The sequence below is a fragment of the Danio rerio genome, chromosome 15 (genome assembly GCF_052040795.2).
Source record: "Danio rerio strain M-AB ecotype USA chromosome 15, GRCz13ab, whole genome shotgun sequence".
NCBI lineage: Eukaryota > Metazoa > Chordata > Actinopteri > Cypriniformes > Danionidae > Danio > Danio rerio.
Genome location: NC_141035.1, coordinates 5,501,671 through 5,517,176, shown reverse-complemented (window position 1 = coordinate 5,517,176; position 15,506 = coordinate 5,501,671). Strand labels below are relative to the sequence as shown.

General features: G+C 33.6%; 4 protein-coding genes and 1 pseudogene across 4 annotated transcripts in view; 3 read left to right on the top strand and 2 right to left on the bottom strand.

Annotated features, from left to right (window-relative positions):
• The window catches only part of brwd1 (bromodomain and WD repeat domain containing 1), a 1,114,631-nt gene that overhangs the window by 562,494 nt on the left and 536,631 nt on the right, over positions 1-15,506 (top strand). The gene's annotated exons all lie outside the window — the stretch shown is intronic.
• phkg1a (phosphorylase kinase, gamma 1a (muscle)) overlaps positions 1-15,506 on the top strand; it is an 831,529-nt gene that overhangs the window by 412,023 nt on the left and 404,000 nt on the right. The window lies entirely within an intron of this gene.
• The window catches only part of arrb1 (arrestin, beta 1), a 348,576-nt gene that overhangs the window by 144,474 nt on the left and 188,596 nt on the right, over positions 1-15,506 (top strand). The window lies entirely within an intron of this gene.
• or113-3 (odorant receptor, family A, subfamily 113, member 3) lies at positions 6,739-7,686 on the bottom strand. The gene has a single exon (XM_087283659.1). It carries the CDS (start codon positions 7,684-7,686, stop codon positions 6,739-6,741), a length of 948 nt encoding a protein of 315 aa, XP_087139785.1.
• Positions 10,923-11,872, bottom strand: or55a4 (olfactory receptor family 55, subfamly A, member 4; annotated as a pseudogene).

The following is a 15,506-nucleotide window of genomic DNA, read 5'->3' as shown; positions in this document are numbered from 1 at the left end:
AAACAAACGCAAGCGCAGGTTGCCAGATTGACGGAACAAGTCTGACAATTGAGCCTGAAGGCTGATTTAGGTTGTGTTCTAAATAAAAGCAAAGGCATGCGATAGAAGGAATATTTTCCACATTAAAAGAAATTTTTGTTCTAACCAACGCCTTGAATTGATTTATTAGAATCTTGCAACTGAACAACAGAAAGCTGACATGATCACTTCGGGTACACCTCATGTGCTTTATTCAGGGTTAAATGCTAACAATGTGAGTTTGATTTTACATTAAATTTATTGCTATACTACTGAAAGCAGCTGCTCACCTTATGTTTATGCTCGTATTGTTTATATTATTTGCTAATTATTAACCTCATGTGGAACTCTGAATCTGCGTCTCATTTCGGAGTCTGCTACTGTTCACCAGAGGCCACATTTCAATCACAGACGCATGCTTTGAGAGACTTTCTGAATCGTTGGATTGAAACTTTTACAGCATATCAAGTTAATGTTAGCTTCATTAAATATTAAAACAGTTGATTTTAATAAAACACTAGTGAATTGAGCCGACATGAACTTGAATAGCGATATTTCTACAAACTAATTTTCAAAAAAATTGATAAATAGTGACAAATTTAAATAATTGTAAAGTGTTAACTAAGCATGTCCTATGTAAAGTTGAGATCAGAATTATTAGCCCCCTTCAATTCCGTGTGCTTCGATTCTTTTTTTTAAAAAATATTTTCCAAATGATGTTTAACAGAGCAAGGAGTTTTTCACAGTATGTCTGAAATAAGACTCTCAAGAAGAAAAAATATTATGTTTTATTTCGGCTAGATTAAAAGCAGTTTTGAATTTTTTATGAACCATTTTAGGGACAAAATTATTAGCCCCTTTAAGCTATATTTTTTCTCGATAATCTACAGAACAAACCACTGTTATACAATAACTTGCCTAATTTCCCTAACCTGCCTAGTTAACTTAATTAACCTAGCTAAGCCTTTAAATATCACTTTAAGCTGTATAGAAGTGTCTTGAAAAATATCTAGTTGATTATTATTTACAGTCATCATGGTAAAAATATAATAAATCAGTTTTTAGAAATGAGTTATTAAAATTATTATGTTTAGAAATGTGTTGAAAAAAATCTTCTCTCCGTTAAACAGAAATTGGGGAAAAAATAAACAAGCGGTCTAATAATTTAGGGGGCTAATAATTCTGACTTCAACTGTACATGTTCTGATCAGATAAATGTTTTCGTTTATAAAGAAAAATGAAAGTACTTTTAATTTAACATTTTGAATATTGTTTCATAATTACTGGTCAATTTATACTATTGAATTATTATATTTATATTATTAACACATGCAGCCTATAGTTAAATACATTACATAAACATGTTTGTGCCAATTACTTGTGCTCTTTAAAATGGATATCTTTTATATAGACATCACATTTTATACCACAATAGTTGGTATAACTTAAATGTGTTTTCTTTTCATTAATCTGATTATTACTTTAGTGTAAAATTGGAGGTTGCAAAATTTACAATATGTTTCCATTACTTGTGATCAGAACAAGGACAGCACATTCCCAACTGTAGATTCAATTTCTAATGACCAAAACAATGAAAGTACTCGCTGTTCTAAGCTGCGCGTTCTGTTTTGATCATTAATTTTAATTGTTAACAACAAACTTCTCATTAAACAGTTGCTGCACACATGGGGCCCTCTATGTAATGACCCTGTGTCTTTAAAGTAGTTTATTTGGTCTGGCTGATTCCTGTAAACAATTTTACTTCACTATCACTTGGTGTCTCAGCATAGCATGACTCATAGCAAGATGTATCCACTATAAGTGGTGATTTAATTAGCTTTATACTAACTAAGAGTGGTCTTCATTTTTAAAGCTTAAGGGATCTCTGATGTTCCCTGGGTTCATCGGTTTTCGCAGATCCAACAATTCCCAGGGAAATATAGATTAGATACATCACAGACACTGGTGTGATTAGACAGAATTGGGATTTAACTAAACACCTAGATCAATTCAATTTATGATTCAATGATTAGAATAGTGCTGTTTATGCTTAATATTTAAAATGGCCACTTTTTTACATTACAATTTGTCTCAGAAATGTACCTGTGTGTTCAGAAATAAATAAAATAGCATATCATTTTCATTTAAAATAGAAAAAAAAAACACTATCTTCCTAGAAGGGCGATACTTGTGGCAAAATACACATATTGGTTGACCCTGTCTTTCCAAACCCTTGAAAGCAATATATTTGGATTAAAAAGTTGGGAAGAATTCTGTTAGAGGGGAGATAAAGGTTAACCCAATTGTAGACGCTATTTTCGATAAATAGATACACATTTAAGTTTACCTATGGGAAAGACATACTGTCACTGTTGCTGGTTTGTGCGCTCTCCCGGAGTGTCTGCTTGATCACGTGTTATGACTGCACTCAACTAGCTTGATTAGTTCGCCAGCTGAGGCTCATATTCGTGCCTATATATGGGCGACGTTTTCTGTGTGTCCTTGTCAGTTTGTTACGTGTGCTTATGTGTGCTATGTATGGCAAGCCGTTTTAACTTTTTTTCCTTATCAGGATATGTATTCTTCATATCAACAATTCAATTTTTGATATCAACAATTAACATTCTTGATTTCAACAATTCAGTTCTTGATATCAACAATTTAATTTTTGATATCAACAATTACATTTTTGATATCAACAATTACATTTTTGATATCAACAATTCAATTTTCACTAGTAATAATTGTTATTTCAGATCTCACAAATTGCTTTTTGGATATGTGCATATATAAATTCATCAATATGCCATAATCTGCAATTATATTTCAACACGTTAAAATTGTTATTTCTGATACCTAAAATTGTATTTTTGATATCAACAATTAGGGAATTAATTTTTGATATCTAAAATGACTAATTTCACTAGTAACAATTACATTCATGATATCAGAAATTAACATTTTCACTAGTGAAAAAAGAATTGTTGATATCAAAAATGAGCATCTTTACTAGTTGAAAATTATTTTTTGATATCAACAATGTAATTCTTGATATCAACAATTAAATTATTGATATCAACAATTACATTTTTCATATCAACAATTAAATTATTGATATCAAGAAGTTAATTTTCACTAGTTAAAACTCAATTCTTGATATCAACTATTAATTTTGAATGGCAGCCTATGGTTTTAACTAGTGAAAATTTAATTGTTGATATCAAAAATGTAATTGTTGGTATCAAAAATTAACTTGTTGATATCAAGAATGTAATTGTTGATATCAAGAATGTTAATTGTTGATAACAAAAATTTAATTGTTGATATGAAGAATACATATCCTGAGAAGGAATAAAAGTTAAAACGGCTTGCCATATGCTATCTGTCTGTGCTCAGGATCGTGAGGAGTTTCTACTGGACCCTGTTTCCTGCCTGATACCTGCCCTGTTTCTCCTAGCCCTAGCACCACACTCATTCTTTGCATTTGTTTTGACTGTGTCAATAAATTATTTTTGTTCACTCGCACTTGGATCTATCAGAACATTTCTTTGATTGTGACACATACAGTATACAGTACTCTGTAAAAATCTATACCTTTAGTCACATTACACCCTGCTTTCAAAAGACATTCAGGATAAAGTTGTAGAAAGGCAAAGTTTAGGAGAATGCTACAAAAACTGTTGAAAAGCTGATAAAGTTATTTGAAAATGAATTTGATTTTAGGCTGTTTGGCAAATAAATAATTTTTTTTCAAAGGAGGTTATTATAATTTTCTGTAGGCACTGTACACTGGCACCAAGAGAGTTAGCCAGTGGCCATACACTCACCTTCTGGACAATCTCCTCTGCTGAGTCCAATGTTAGAGGTTCACAAGTTAATCAAATTATTTCATTAATGAAAAAATTAAGTTTTAACAAATGTATTGTTTCAAGAGTTCACACTTAGATCTTTACACCATTTGCTTGATTGGTACAGTATGCTGTCCTAAGGGAGAAGTCTGAGGCCTCGTTTACACTAGTACGTTTTAGTTTTCAAACTGCGTTTTAGATTAAAAATGATCCGCGTCCACACTAGTGTTTCACAGCAACTCTCCGTCTACACCAAACCACTGAAAACGCACATCATGTGACCCCCCACACACATGCGGTGCAACATATCTAGCCAGATGAGAGCTGTGCTCTTTGGACTTCATCAAGGATCAGCCGCTGGATCCAATCTCACTATACTTGTTAAACGTGATATTTAATGCATCTTGTTGTCTCTATCTAACAACTTATTCCCCGACTTCAATCTTCTGAATCTATTACTAGTTCTCAGGTAATGTGTTAGGACTGAGCGCAAAGATAAGTTAATAATCAATGGAACCACGTACATTCTGTATATTGACTGATTATTTGCTTTTATTTCCTGTAATGCATAAACTCATTGTACGTTATACTTTTATAATGGCCATTATTGATTGTTAAAACTGATATTCAGCAAAAGAGAGGGTATGCTTTGTATTTTCAATGAAAATGAAAGGAGGCAGTAATGTTATAGGCTCCGTTTTGTTATAAATATGCATACAGTGAAGATGACGCTCATATATGCAGCACAACGCCTCAACATTTCTGATGTCTTTTAAGTTAATATCAAAATGAAAATAGTAGTGCCTTATATCATGACTTAATTTTATTGTTAAGATAGTGAAACAACGTACCTATCCAGGATAATGTGAATAAGGTTATAAAGTACACTGTTCCCTTTGAAGATTTACTCGACTTGTCCTCGGGAGTCTGTTTTACATATCAAACTTGCGAAGTCTGAACTTAAAAGGAGAGGATGCAGGACTGAACAGTGTGTAGTCTAGTTAATATTGATGAAAAGCCCTAATTAGAGAAGCGGATGTCTGCAGCCCTGCCTCCGTTTTCAGATGTCTCCATTTTTCCCCATTAGCACTGAGATGGAGAAGCAACATTTTAGAACATAAAAGGCCTCTTCCGCGTTTTCAAAACGCTCTGTTTTCTGCGCTCGAAAACTCCGATGTAGTGTAGACGGATGGCGTAACCGTAGAAAAACTTGTGCTTTTTTTAAAACGAAAACGCATTAGTGTGAAAAGGTTCTGAGCTCAGATGATTGCCTAATAACCTAATAACAGTTATTAAGTGACGAACCTGCCCAACCTGGCCACGTCCGCGGGAGACCATCTGCGTTGCCGTGGGTTGTTCCTGGAAGATGTTGGACCCTTTAGTGCAGGGGTGGCCAACCCTGTTCCTGGAGAGCCACCTTCCTGCAGATTTCAGTTGCTACCCATATCAAACACACCTGAACCAATTAATTAGGACCTGAACACCATGTTTTTGATATGGGTTTCAACTGAAATCTGCAGGAAGGTGGCTCTCCAGGAACAGGGTTTTCCACATCTTGCAGTGAGGCTAACGTGCTACCCACTGCGCTACCGTGCTACCCAATTAAAAAATGAATTATTGTAAAACTCTATTGTTTATATGAAAAATGCTATCATTGCTTTGAGTCATTTCATATTTTGATACATTGTTTAACTTTGCAGTGTAATTCTATTTAACCGAATGTTATATTTTTTAAATTAATTTGTTAATTGTATTGTAATTGTGTTGATGTTTATATCGATTTTAAGAACTAAGTTAGGTAGTTAAATTCCTCATTGTGTAAAACTTGACTTAGTAAGTGGAAAAATAAGTTAAACAAAATTTTTATGATGTAATTAGTTATAAGTAGGCTCACACAGAATCTGCCCGTGCAGATTTCTTCAGATTTTTAGCCCATCATTGATTCTGTTTACTTGTGTAAATTTATACCTATTCGGTTTTTAAATTAATTACAGTAATATAATTGACTAATATGAAAATATGACTGATTTTTTAAACAATACAGTTCGTAAAGTCATATTTTCGGTCCTTTAGTAGATGTATTATAAGAGAGACTTGCTTTGTTTACCAAATAAAGTGGATCTAATTGGATTTGCATTGTAAACATTAAATAAAAGTTAAAAAGCTATTATTTTTTTATTTCATATATTAAGGTTTTAGTTATGATACTCCCAAATAGTTTTTTTTTTTTATACGCTAACTTACCCAACAATGGTTAGGCAAAGGATTATGGAGGATGGAGTCTGGATGAATGACAAAGTTACAGCATGGACTTGCCTAGCTTGTGAGCTCTCCAGCTGTTGACCGTGAATGTATTGATAACTTTTCACGCTTTTCAATTGTTTAAATTATTAATATAAAATTCAATAATTATTAATTGGTATCACACATTGCTATTTATTGCTGTTTGTAAAAAAAAAAAAAAAAAAAATTATATATATATATATATATATATATATATATATATATATATATATATATATATATATATATATATATATACACACACACACACACACACACACATATACACACACACATATAAACACACACACATACATATATATATATATATATATATAGAGAGAGAGAGAGAGAGAGATATTAATGAATATGCATATTTTCTCTTATTAAATAAATTTACTAATGGATTTACTATTTGGTGGACATAGAAATGCTAATGCAGTATATGACGTACCCCTGTTTGATGTTTTAGATATGTGGTTGGTGTGTAAATCAATAATTAACAAAAAAAATAATCAACCATTTACAATTTCTTCTTACATAAAGGTAATATTTCACATTTATTATAACATCATTTTAGAAATTACATTCATTTTAAAGGATATAACTTATTTTTTATAAACTTAAGAAACATCTGCCGTATTTCTTTTGTCCTCCATCCATAGATTATTGGGTTAAAACAACTTGGGAAGCATAAATACATGACACTGATAACTATGCGATTGTTGGATGAAATGTCATTTCTTATTCTGTAAGACAAGAATGCAATCATGGCAGAAGTAAGAGCAACTGACAGGACAATTAAATGAGTAATACAGGTGTGTAAGGCTTTCATGCGAGTCTCGCCAGATTTGAATACAGAAGTAAAAATCACGACATAGGAAGCAGTGATGAGAATAAAATCTGTAGCGGGTACAAAGAACACAGTCAGTAATCCTACAATGTTGTTAATGGATATATCTCCACATGCCAACTGAACCAGTGCCATGTGTTCACAGAAACAGTGATCGATCACATTTGTTGCACAAAATGACAGTCTTCCTGCCAGAGAGACAATGATTACAATTAGTAAAGCATTTCTGATTACAGGTGCAAACACAAACTTTAGAAAGTTTGAGATCTCCTTGTATTTATGATAATAAAGAGGTTTGCATATTGCAAAGTAGCGGTCCAGTGCCATACATAAAAGCAAAGTGGTTTGAAATGTTCCAACAAAATGAAGGCAAAACATTTGTATCAAACAAGCAGTTAGAGATATCCCACTCCAGTTGAATAAAAAGTTAAGAAGCATGTTAGGAACAAAAAAGACTGGCAAGAGCAAATCTACAACGCCCATTAAACCTATTAGTATGTACATTGGAGAATGCAGTGATCTCTGGCTTATGATTAAATAAATGAGAAGGGAATTTGCTGTGATTGCCAACGAAAACATGAGAAAGAAAGGGATGAATAAAAAAGGCCTCAAATCTCCTAGGCTGTAGAAACCATTTAATTTAAAGTCTGTGAATGATGTATTTTGTACAGGAGGATCCCTCATGATGAAAACTCTGTATGCACATGCAGTGTTCTGTTCAAAGAAATTGAGAGCAACAATTATATATATATGATTGCTTCCTATATATTTAACACCAATACACAGTTTAGTCTAGTCATTTTATAAGAATCTATTCACTTATTTTGAACATTTAAAAACAACGTGTCAATCATAGTACAAGAACTACATATACAATCATGCAATTTACCTTAATTCTGAAGTTCCTTGCATTGGTATATTGAGATGAAATTTTAACAGTAATGAAAATTCATTTCAGAAGTGCAAGCGTCTGATTTTGACAAGTACAAAATTCACACATGCATGGAGTAAACCAGATGGGATATTAAATCCATCCACACTTATTAATATGTGTTATCATACTTCTTCTTTTTTTTCCTACATGTATGTTTCTTAGAGTGTAGTGAAAGCTTGACACACATCATGGCCTCTAAATACGCAGTTTTGTTCCCATCAGTCTGGCTGCTACTCCCATTAAAGATTAGAGCTCACCTCCTTTTTGTTATATCATAGTAAGTAGTACTTGTTTTTAAAATGTTTTTGAACAAGCAAAGTTAATGACCAGCAAATGTCATCATGAATACATACAGAAGCTAATACATCAGAAATACTTGTGTACCATAAGGGTATACAGCACAGCATTTGAAATGGATCAAAAAAGTTTAACAGAATTGTCCAAAAAACAAGAATTGGTCTCCTAAACAGTTTTCAAAAACCATCAAGGTTGACATCTAAAAAATTAATGAAAATGATGTTTATTCATTAGTAAATTAGAGGTGGACCTCAAGAGAGTAAATTTTTTTTTAATTGTTTACATAACAATGTTACATGCTCATTTAAAACATTGGACTCTATGCTCATAAAAATTCAGTTTTTTTATTGTTTTGTCTAAACACCCTTGCTGTTAAGACCAATTATTCATTCATATATATAGATTTTTTTTTTGGCCAAAAAAATAAATAAAAAAATCAGCCCTGGCACTGTAGCCACACTAGCCCACATTACCACACAGGCACAGCCCCACCCATAAACTTTCACTACTTACAGTTGAAACCAGAAGTTTACATACACTCTAACAAAAGGAACATAAAAAAATGTCTGATGGTAAATCATACAGGTGAATTGGTTAGGCTTATTTGCCCGTAGTGTATGAGCATGTGTGTGGATGTTTCCCAGAAATGGGTTGCTGCTGGAAGGGTATCCGGTGCATAAAAACTTGCTGGATAAGTTGGCAGTTCATTCCGCTGTGGCGACCCTGGATTAATAAAGGGACTAAGCTGACAAGAAAATTAATGAATGAATGGTAAATCATACTAAATGTTTACTATTTTAGGTCAGTTAGGATTACCCAAATGATTAACATTTGCTAAATGCCAGAATAATGAGAGAATTTTGAGAATTTTTTATTAATTTCTGGAGTCAAAAGCTTACACACACATATTTCCCTTGTATTTTTTTTTTTTTTTTTGTAGCTTTGCTCTTAAACTGTATTACTTTGGTCAAATGTTTTGGGTATCTATTCACAAGGCTGTCTTGCTCGCACAAGCTTTTTCAACTCTGCCCACACATTTTCTATAGGATTGAGATCAGGGCTTTGTGATGGCCACTCCAAAACATTTACTCTGTTGTCCTTAAAGCACATTTCAACTCATTTGGCAGTATGCTTAGGGTCATGGTCTGTTTGGAAGACCCTTTTGTGGCAAGTTTTAATTTCCTGGCTGATGTCTTGAGATGTTGCTTCAGTATTTCTACATAATGTTCTTTCTTCATGATGCCTTCTATGCTGTGAAGTGGACCAGTCCCTCCTGCAGCAAATCAGCCCCACGACATGATGCTGCCGCTCCCATACTTCACAGTCGGGATGGTGTTTCTAAGCTTGTAAGCTTTCCCCTTTGTCCTCCAAACGTAACACTGGTCATTATGGCCAGACAGTTCAATCTTAGTTCTATTCAGACCACAGGACATGTCTCCAAAAATTAGTCTTTTTCCCAGTGCAATTTAGTTTCAATTTTGTTGTTGATTCTGGCTTGTTGGTTTCCCCATGTTGTCACAAAAGGAAGCAGTGTGTTTGAGGTTTTCCTTAGATATTATTCTACAGTTGTGCCTCCAATTAACTCAAATCTTGTCAATTAGCCAATCAGAAACTTATAAAAGCTTGACACCATTATCAGAGCTTTTTCAGAGGCATAATAATCTTATTGTATTTAAACTTGACTTTCAAGAAAGTTATAACAATTTCTCAAAAAAAAAATCTCTCTCATTATTCTGCAATTATGCAGAACAGAAACACATTTGATAATCCTAACTTACCTAAAAGCTAAAAAGTTTAGTCACAATAACATCTGACTTTTTTTATACAGTGTATGTAAACTTCTGGTTTCAACTGTATATTGGTGTACAGATGGTTAAATAATATAAGCAGTACCGTATGTAATAGATATTTAAACATTTAATGTATGTGACTAGAACAAAAACAACCCATTTATACCAAATTTATACATTCATTTTTTTTCGGCTTGGTCCCTTTATTAATCTGGGGTCGCCACAGCGGAATGAACTGACAACTTATCCAGGATATGTTTTACACAGCGTATGGCCTCCCAGCTGCAACCCATCACTGGGAAACACCCATACACTACGGCCAATTTAGTTAATCAATTCCCATATAGTGCATGTGTTTGGACTATAGGGGAAACCGTAGCACCCAGAGGAAACCCACACAAACACAGGGAGAACTTGCAAACTCCTCACAGAAATGCCAACTGACCCAGCCGAGGCTCAAACCAGCGACCTTCTTGCTGTGAGGTGACGCTACCCACTGCGCTGCCATCAAAACAACTAAAAAGAGCTAAAAAGTTGAAACATAGAATTATTAGTAACAGTGGGAAGTTTTATAAATATGAAACAAGTTCAATACAACAAATGCAGTTACACAGAAAAATCTACGTTAGTAATCACATTAAGAAAGTTAATGTAGTTCAGTCTGAGTGTCAGTATTGCATGATTTAACTCTGTCTCCTCTACAGACCTTTAAGTATATAAGGAAGCTAATTATGACAGTGACAAGGAACCTAGTTTTTTTTTTTTATGACAAATGTACAATATTTTGTACTCATTACATTTTCTGTAATGTTTGTCAGGTAATAAGTTCTTCATTCATTCCTAAAACTGACACATTTTAAAGAATTGTGTTGTTTTACCCATCCATTTTTAAAAGACATTCAAATTTTAGGAAATACCTTCGCATTGACTACAAAGTTTAGAAAGGTTTGTCTTATTTCCTTTGTTCTCCATCCATAAATCAATGGGTGAAAACAACAAGTAAAAATAAGTATACAATGCTTATAAACACACGGTTATTGGAAGAAATGTTATTCTTTATTCTGTATGACAAAAATGCTGTGAGTGCTGAAGTCAGACTAAACGTCAAGACAATTAAGTGAGTAATGCAAGTGTTCAAAGCTTTCGCGTGAGCTTTTCCGGATTTCAAAACAGAGGTAAAAATGACAACATATGAAAGGGTAATGACAATAAAATCAGCAGTTGGGATATGGAAAGCAGACACCAGTCCTATAATATTATTTACGGATGTATCTCCACATGCTAGCTGGACCAAAGCCATGTGCTCACAAAAACAATGATCAATAACATTTGTTAAACAATATGAGAGTCTTCCGGCCAGAGAGACCATGATGATAATCAAGAGTACATTTCTGATTACTGGCACAGCAACAAACTTCAGAAAGTTTGTCATTTCCATGCATTTATGATAATAAAGAGGTTTGCATATTGCAAAGTAGCGGTCCAGTGCCATCCACAAAAGCAACGTATTTTGAAAAGTTCCAACAAAATGAAGACCGAACATTTGTATCAAACAACCAGTTAGGGATATCCCACTCCAGTTGAATAGAAAGCTAAAAAGCATGTTAGGCACAAATATTATGGGCAAAATCAAGTCTACAACAGCCATCACACCTATTAGTACATACATCGGAGAATGCAGAGACTTTTGAGATTTGATTAAATAAATGAGAATAGAATTTGACGTGACAGACAACACAAACAGCAGGAAAAAGGGGATAAATAAAAAAGGCCTCCATTCACCAAGGCTGTAGAAACCATTTAATGTGAAAACAGTGAATGAGGTATTTTGTGCTGGAGGATCATTCATGGTGAAGAACTCTTTTAGACATAAAAAATTCCTTAGAAATACATTCCCCATCTGATTACACTAAGAAGAAAATAATACTTGGTCATGCTTTCTTTGTTTACTGCTAATGCTCATAAAACAAGATAAAGTATACAAGATTAAATACAAATTGACATTGAATCTACCCAAAACACTCAATCGTTCATTGGATTCCCTTAAATTTGTATCTAGATGAGATGTCTTGTCTTAGTAGTGTGAGTGAAAGCTTAGCGGACATATCATAGCCTCTAAATACACAGTGTTTTGCTCCCATAAGTCTGTGCGCAACTCCCACATAGGAATAGTGCTAATATTTTTTGTACTTTGGACTACACTACAAATCCATTGTAATTGTTTTTCAGCTCAAAGAATTTCATTTTTGGCTATTGTGTGTAGCAGCAATGCAAAAATGTAATTGAAATAAGAGGAAATGAGTGATTTCTCAGGTACATAAACAGAATACACAACAGTCAGTCACTAATAACATACAATGCAGTGTTCATTTTGAGAGCAATTTTTGATTTAATTTTAGCTCTAATTTTGCCTTTAGCCTTATTATTTTGAAGTGGCGTTTAGTTAGTCAGATTTAGTCTTCTAAGTTCATTGCAGTTTTAATTGCTACTCAATACTTAAAGGCGCAGTAGGTGATTGTCTTCAGAAGCATTTTTTGTTGCGCTGGTTGAAAGTCTCTTCACAGTCTAATAGTAATGATTAAAGTAAATGATCTAAATGTGCTTGTATGTATTTTCAGCCTGATCTCACGAGAAAACGTAAGTATTTTACATTTTGCCAGTTTAGTGGCTAATACGTGCGAATTTGTACGAGTTCAGTCGTACGAAACTGAACGATTTTAAAAAGGAGGCGTGGCACCTAACCCCACCCCTAAACCCAACCGTCATTGGGGGATGAGCAAATCGTACTAAATTTTATGAATTAGATCGTACGATTTCATACGAATTAGTGACTAAATCAAAAAGTTACAAATTGCTGTGAGAATGTGTTGGTATTTTTGTATTTTGGGTAAGGCATAAAACTAAAAATGTTCATCCAATTAAATAGAGTCGGACCAACATCTCTCATAATTCAGATAAGTAGCCCAATCTGTCTGTCAGCAAATGCTGATTTGAACAACTGCGCAGCCGTTTGTACGGAGCTCCGCCGACCACTGCGCGTTCACGAGAGAGAGCGCGTGCGCGATCGGTAAAAACCTGCTGAATCAAAACTTTTTAAAAACCTGAATCAATATTGGAGTTACCTTTGCACGCTGGAGAAAGAATGGCAATGGCTGAAGGATTTCTCTTAGACAGGTCATGTTTTGTTTTAAAAACTGTTTTAGCTTCACGCAAAGCTGACGTGTTGTTGTTACAAATGGGTTATATCTTCACAAAAGTGTTGTTCAGCCACTTAAATCTTCTGATGAAAGATAATAGATAATAATAATAATAATAATAGATAATAATAATAATATTAATAAAGATAATTATTTTCAGTTTCATAAGGGACCTTTTACTGCATTGATAATGTAGATTTTAATTAGGTTAACAACAAAACACAAGTAAATAGCGCTATTCCGCCTAGTCTCTCCCTATATTGTTTACCATGCAACTCTAAATATTTGCTCTGAAATAGCATGTCAGTTTGGTTTGCTTCACTCATTCACTTCCGTACTGGCTTCATAATGGAGACCAGAAGGTTGCCACCCAATTGTGTTCGTCAGTTATTGGTGTATGTTGTTTCATGCCAAAATTAAATTAAATAGTGGAAATTATGTGTTCAAAGGTTACATAATGGGCATTGAAACAGGACTGTAATTCTTACATTAACCACTTAAACTCTGCTGCTATTTGGGGATTTCCGCCTGGATTTTGCCTACCCAAATTTAAAAGCTTCCCAAATCCACATGCAGAGGTGTAAATGCAAAAATTTGGTATAATTTTAAAGAAAACCCTTTGAATGTTCATAAAACACTATTGAAAGTGTTTAAAATAACTGTATATGTCGTCTGTGTTATTATAAACACCTAAAAAAAGAGGCGCTTTTTGTATTTTTTTTATAAACTCAAATTTGAAAGTGTACCTTTTAGGTTCTGTGTGGTCTAGCGTGCTGTAATTAATTTTGGTGGTTCCTGCACATGTCTGTAATCATAGGAAAAAAGAAAAATGTCTGTCTCCACCATAATCTTTGCAAAAGTTATTGCATTCCAACTGATGAGAGGTGCTGTACAAGCCACAGGGAGCGATCATTGTTTTCATATTTCACTATTCTTTTGTTTGATCAAACATAATTCACTGTGTTTGGACCACATCAGACATATAAAAGGATTACTTAAGCACATCACCTCAAAAACAGAGGAGAATGGCCCTGAAGGGCACAGCATAAGGTAAGAGATAGCAGCTGTCTGTGCTATCTGGGGCTGCTTAGTGATCATAAATGCATTGTTTACATTTCTGCGCCATGGAAACACCACAATTCATTCAACAACTGTTTGGCATATGAATATAATTCAGTAAAAAGAATGCAAGACCCGTATGAGCACCGGCAAGAGCTTTCATTTGAGCTATAACTTGTACATGTGTCATATGAAAATGAACCAATGTAAAATACCTAGCTCGGGTCTCTAAAATACTGTGTTTTTAAGTGTAAATAACTTTTATACAGTAGAATAAAAACCAAAGTGATGCATATGTACATAAAATATAGATTCTACACTTTTAAACGACACCCCTTACGGGGGTCTGGTGCAACGCTAGCCCTTTAAATCTGAAAGCGAAAGTCGATGACATCACAGAGAGTTTAAGTGGTTAAACAGACAGGTTGGCTATACCAAAATTGTGGATTTTCCAATTCTTAAAGTTGAAAAATGAATCTTAACTCAAACAAAAGTCTCTGTTTAAAGGGGTTTGGGCTTTGGATTGTCAGTAATTTTATGATGCATACAGAAATGTGTTTTTCCTCACCTACCATTGAACTGTTATCAACACTGTTGGATGGAAACAAGCTAAACTGTATCACACATTTTAAAAAATACTGGACTGAAACTAACTTATTTAATTTACTGTTTCTGCTCAACTCGTAGCCAGTCAAAAGGTCTTTCAGAGACGAGTGAGACTACTGTACATATACTGCTCCTATGCTCGCTTTTCATAACAACATATTAAAATATCAAAAAGTAGTAGCTGTCTTTATTTAGCATTGCTTACAGAGCATATATGTCAGATTTTTCAAAACTATTCATTCAGGCAAAAAAAAAAAATCTATAAATTTTCTTACAAAACAAAAATATATTGCAACATACTAGAATTTATATTGCAATACATTAGAAAATATATTTCAATGTATTGCAAACTTCCTCATTTATTTGAAAATATATAGCATTCTATGGATGGACATCCTATTTCTATATATTGATTTATATATTAAAATACACCAATATTACATTATTGCATGTATTTTTTTATGAGCTCATGCATATGTTTGCAGAGAGATTGATTAATAATAGTCCAAATCAGATTTTTGCATAAAGTTCATTATACAGTATTTTACATTATATAGCCATAAAGATAGACCATATAGGGCTATGTATTGAATCATATATTGTAAAATGTTAGATGAGTGT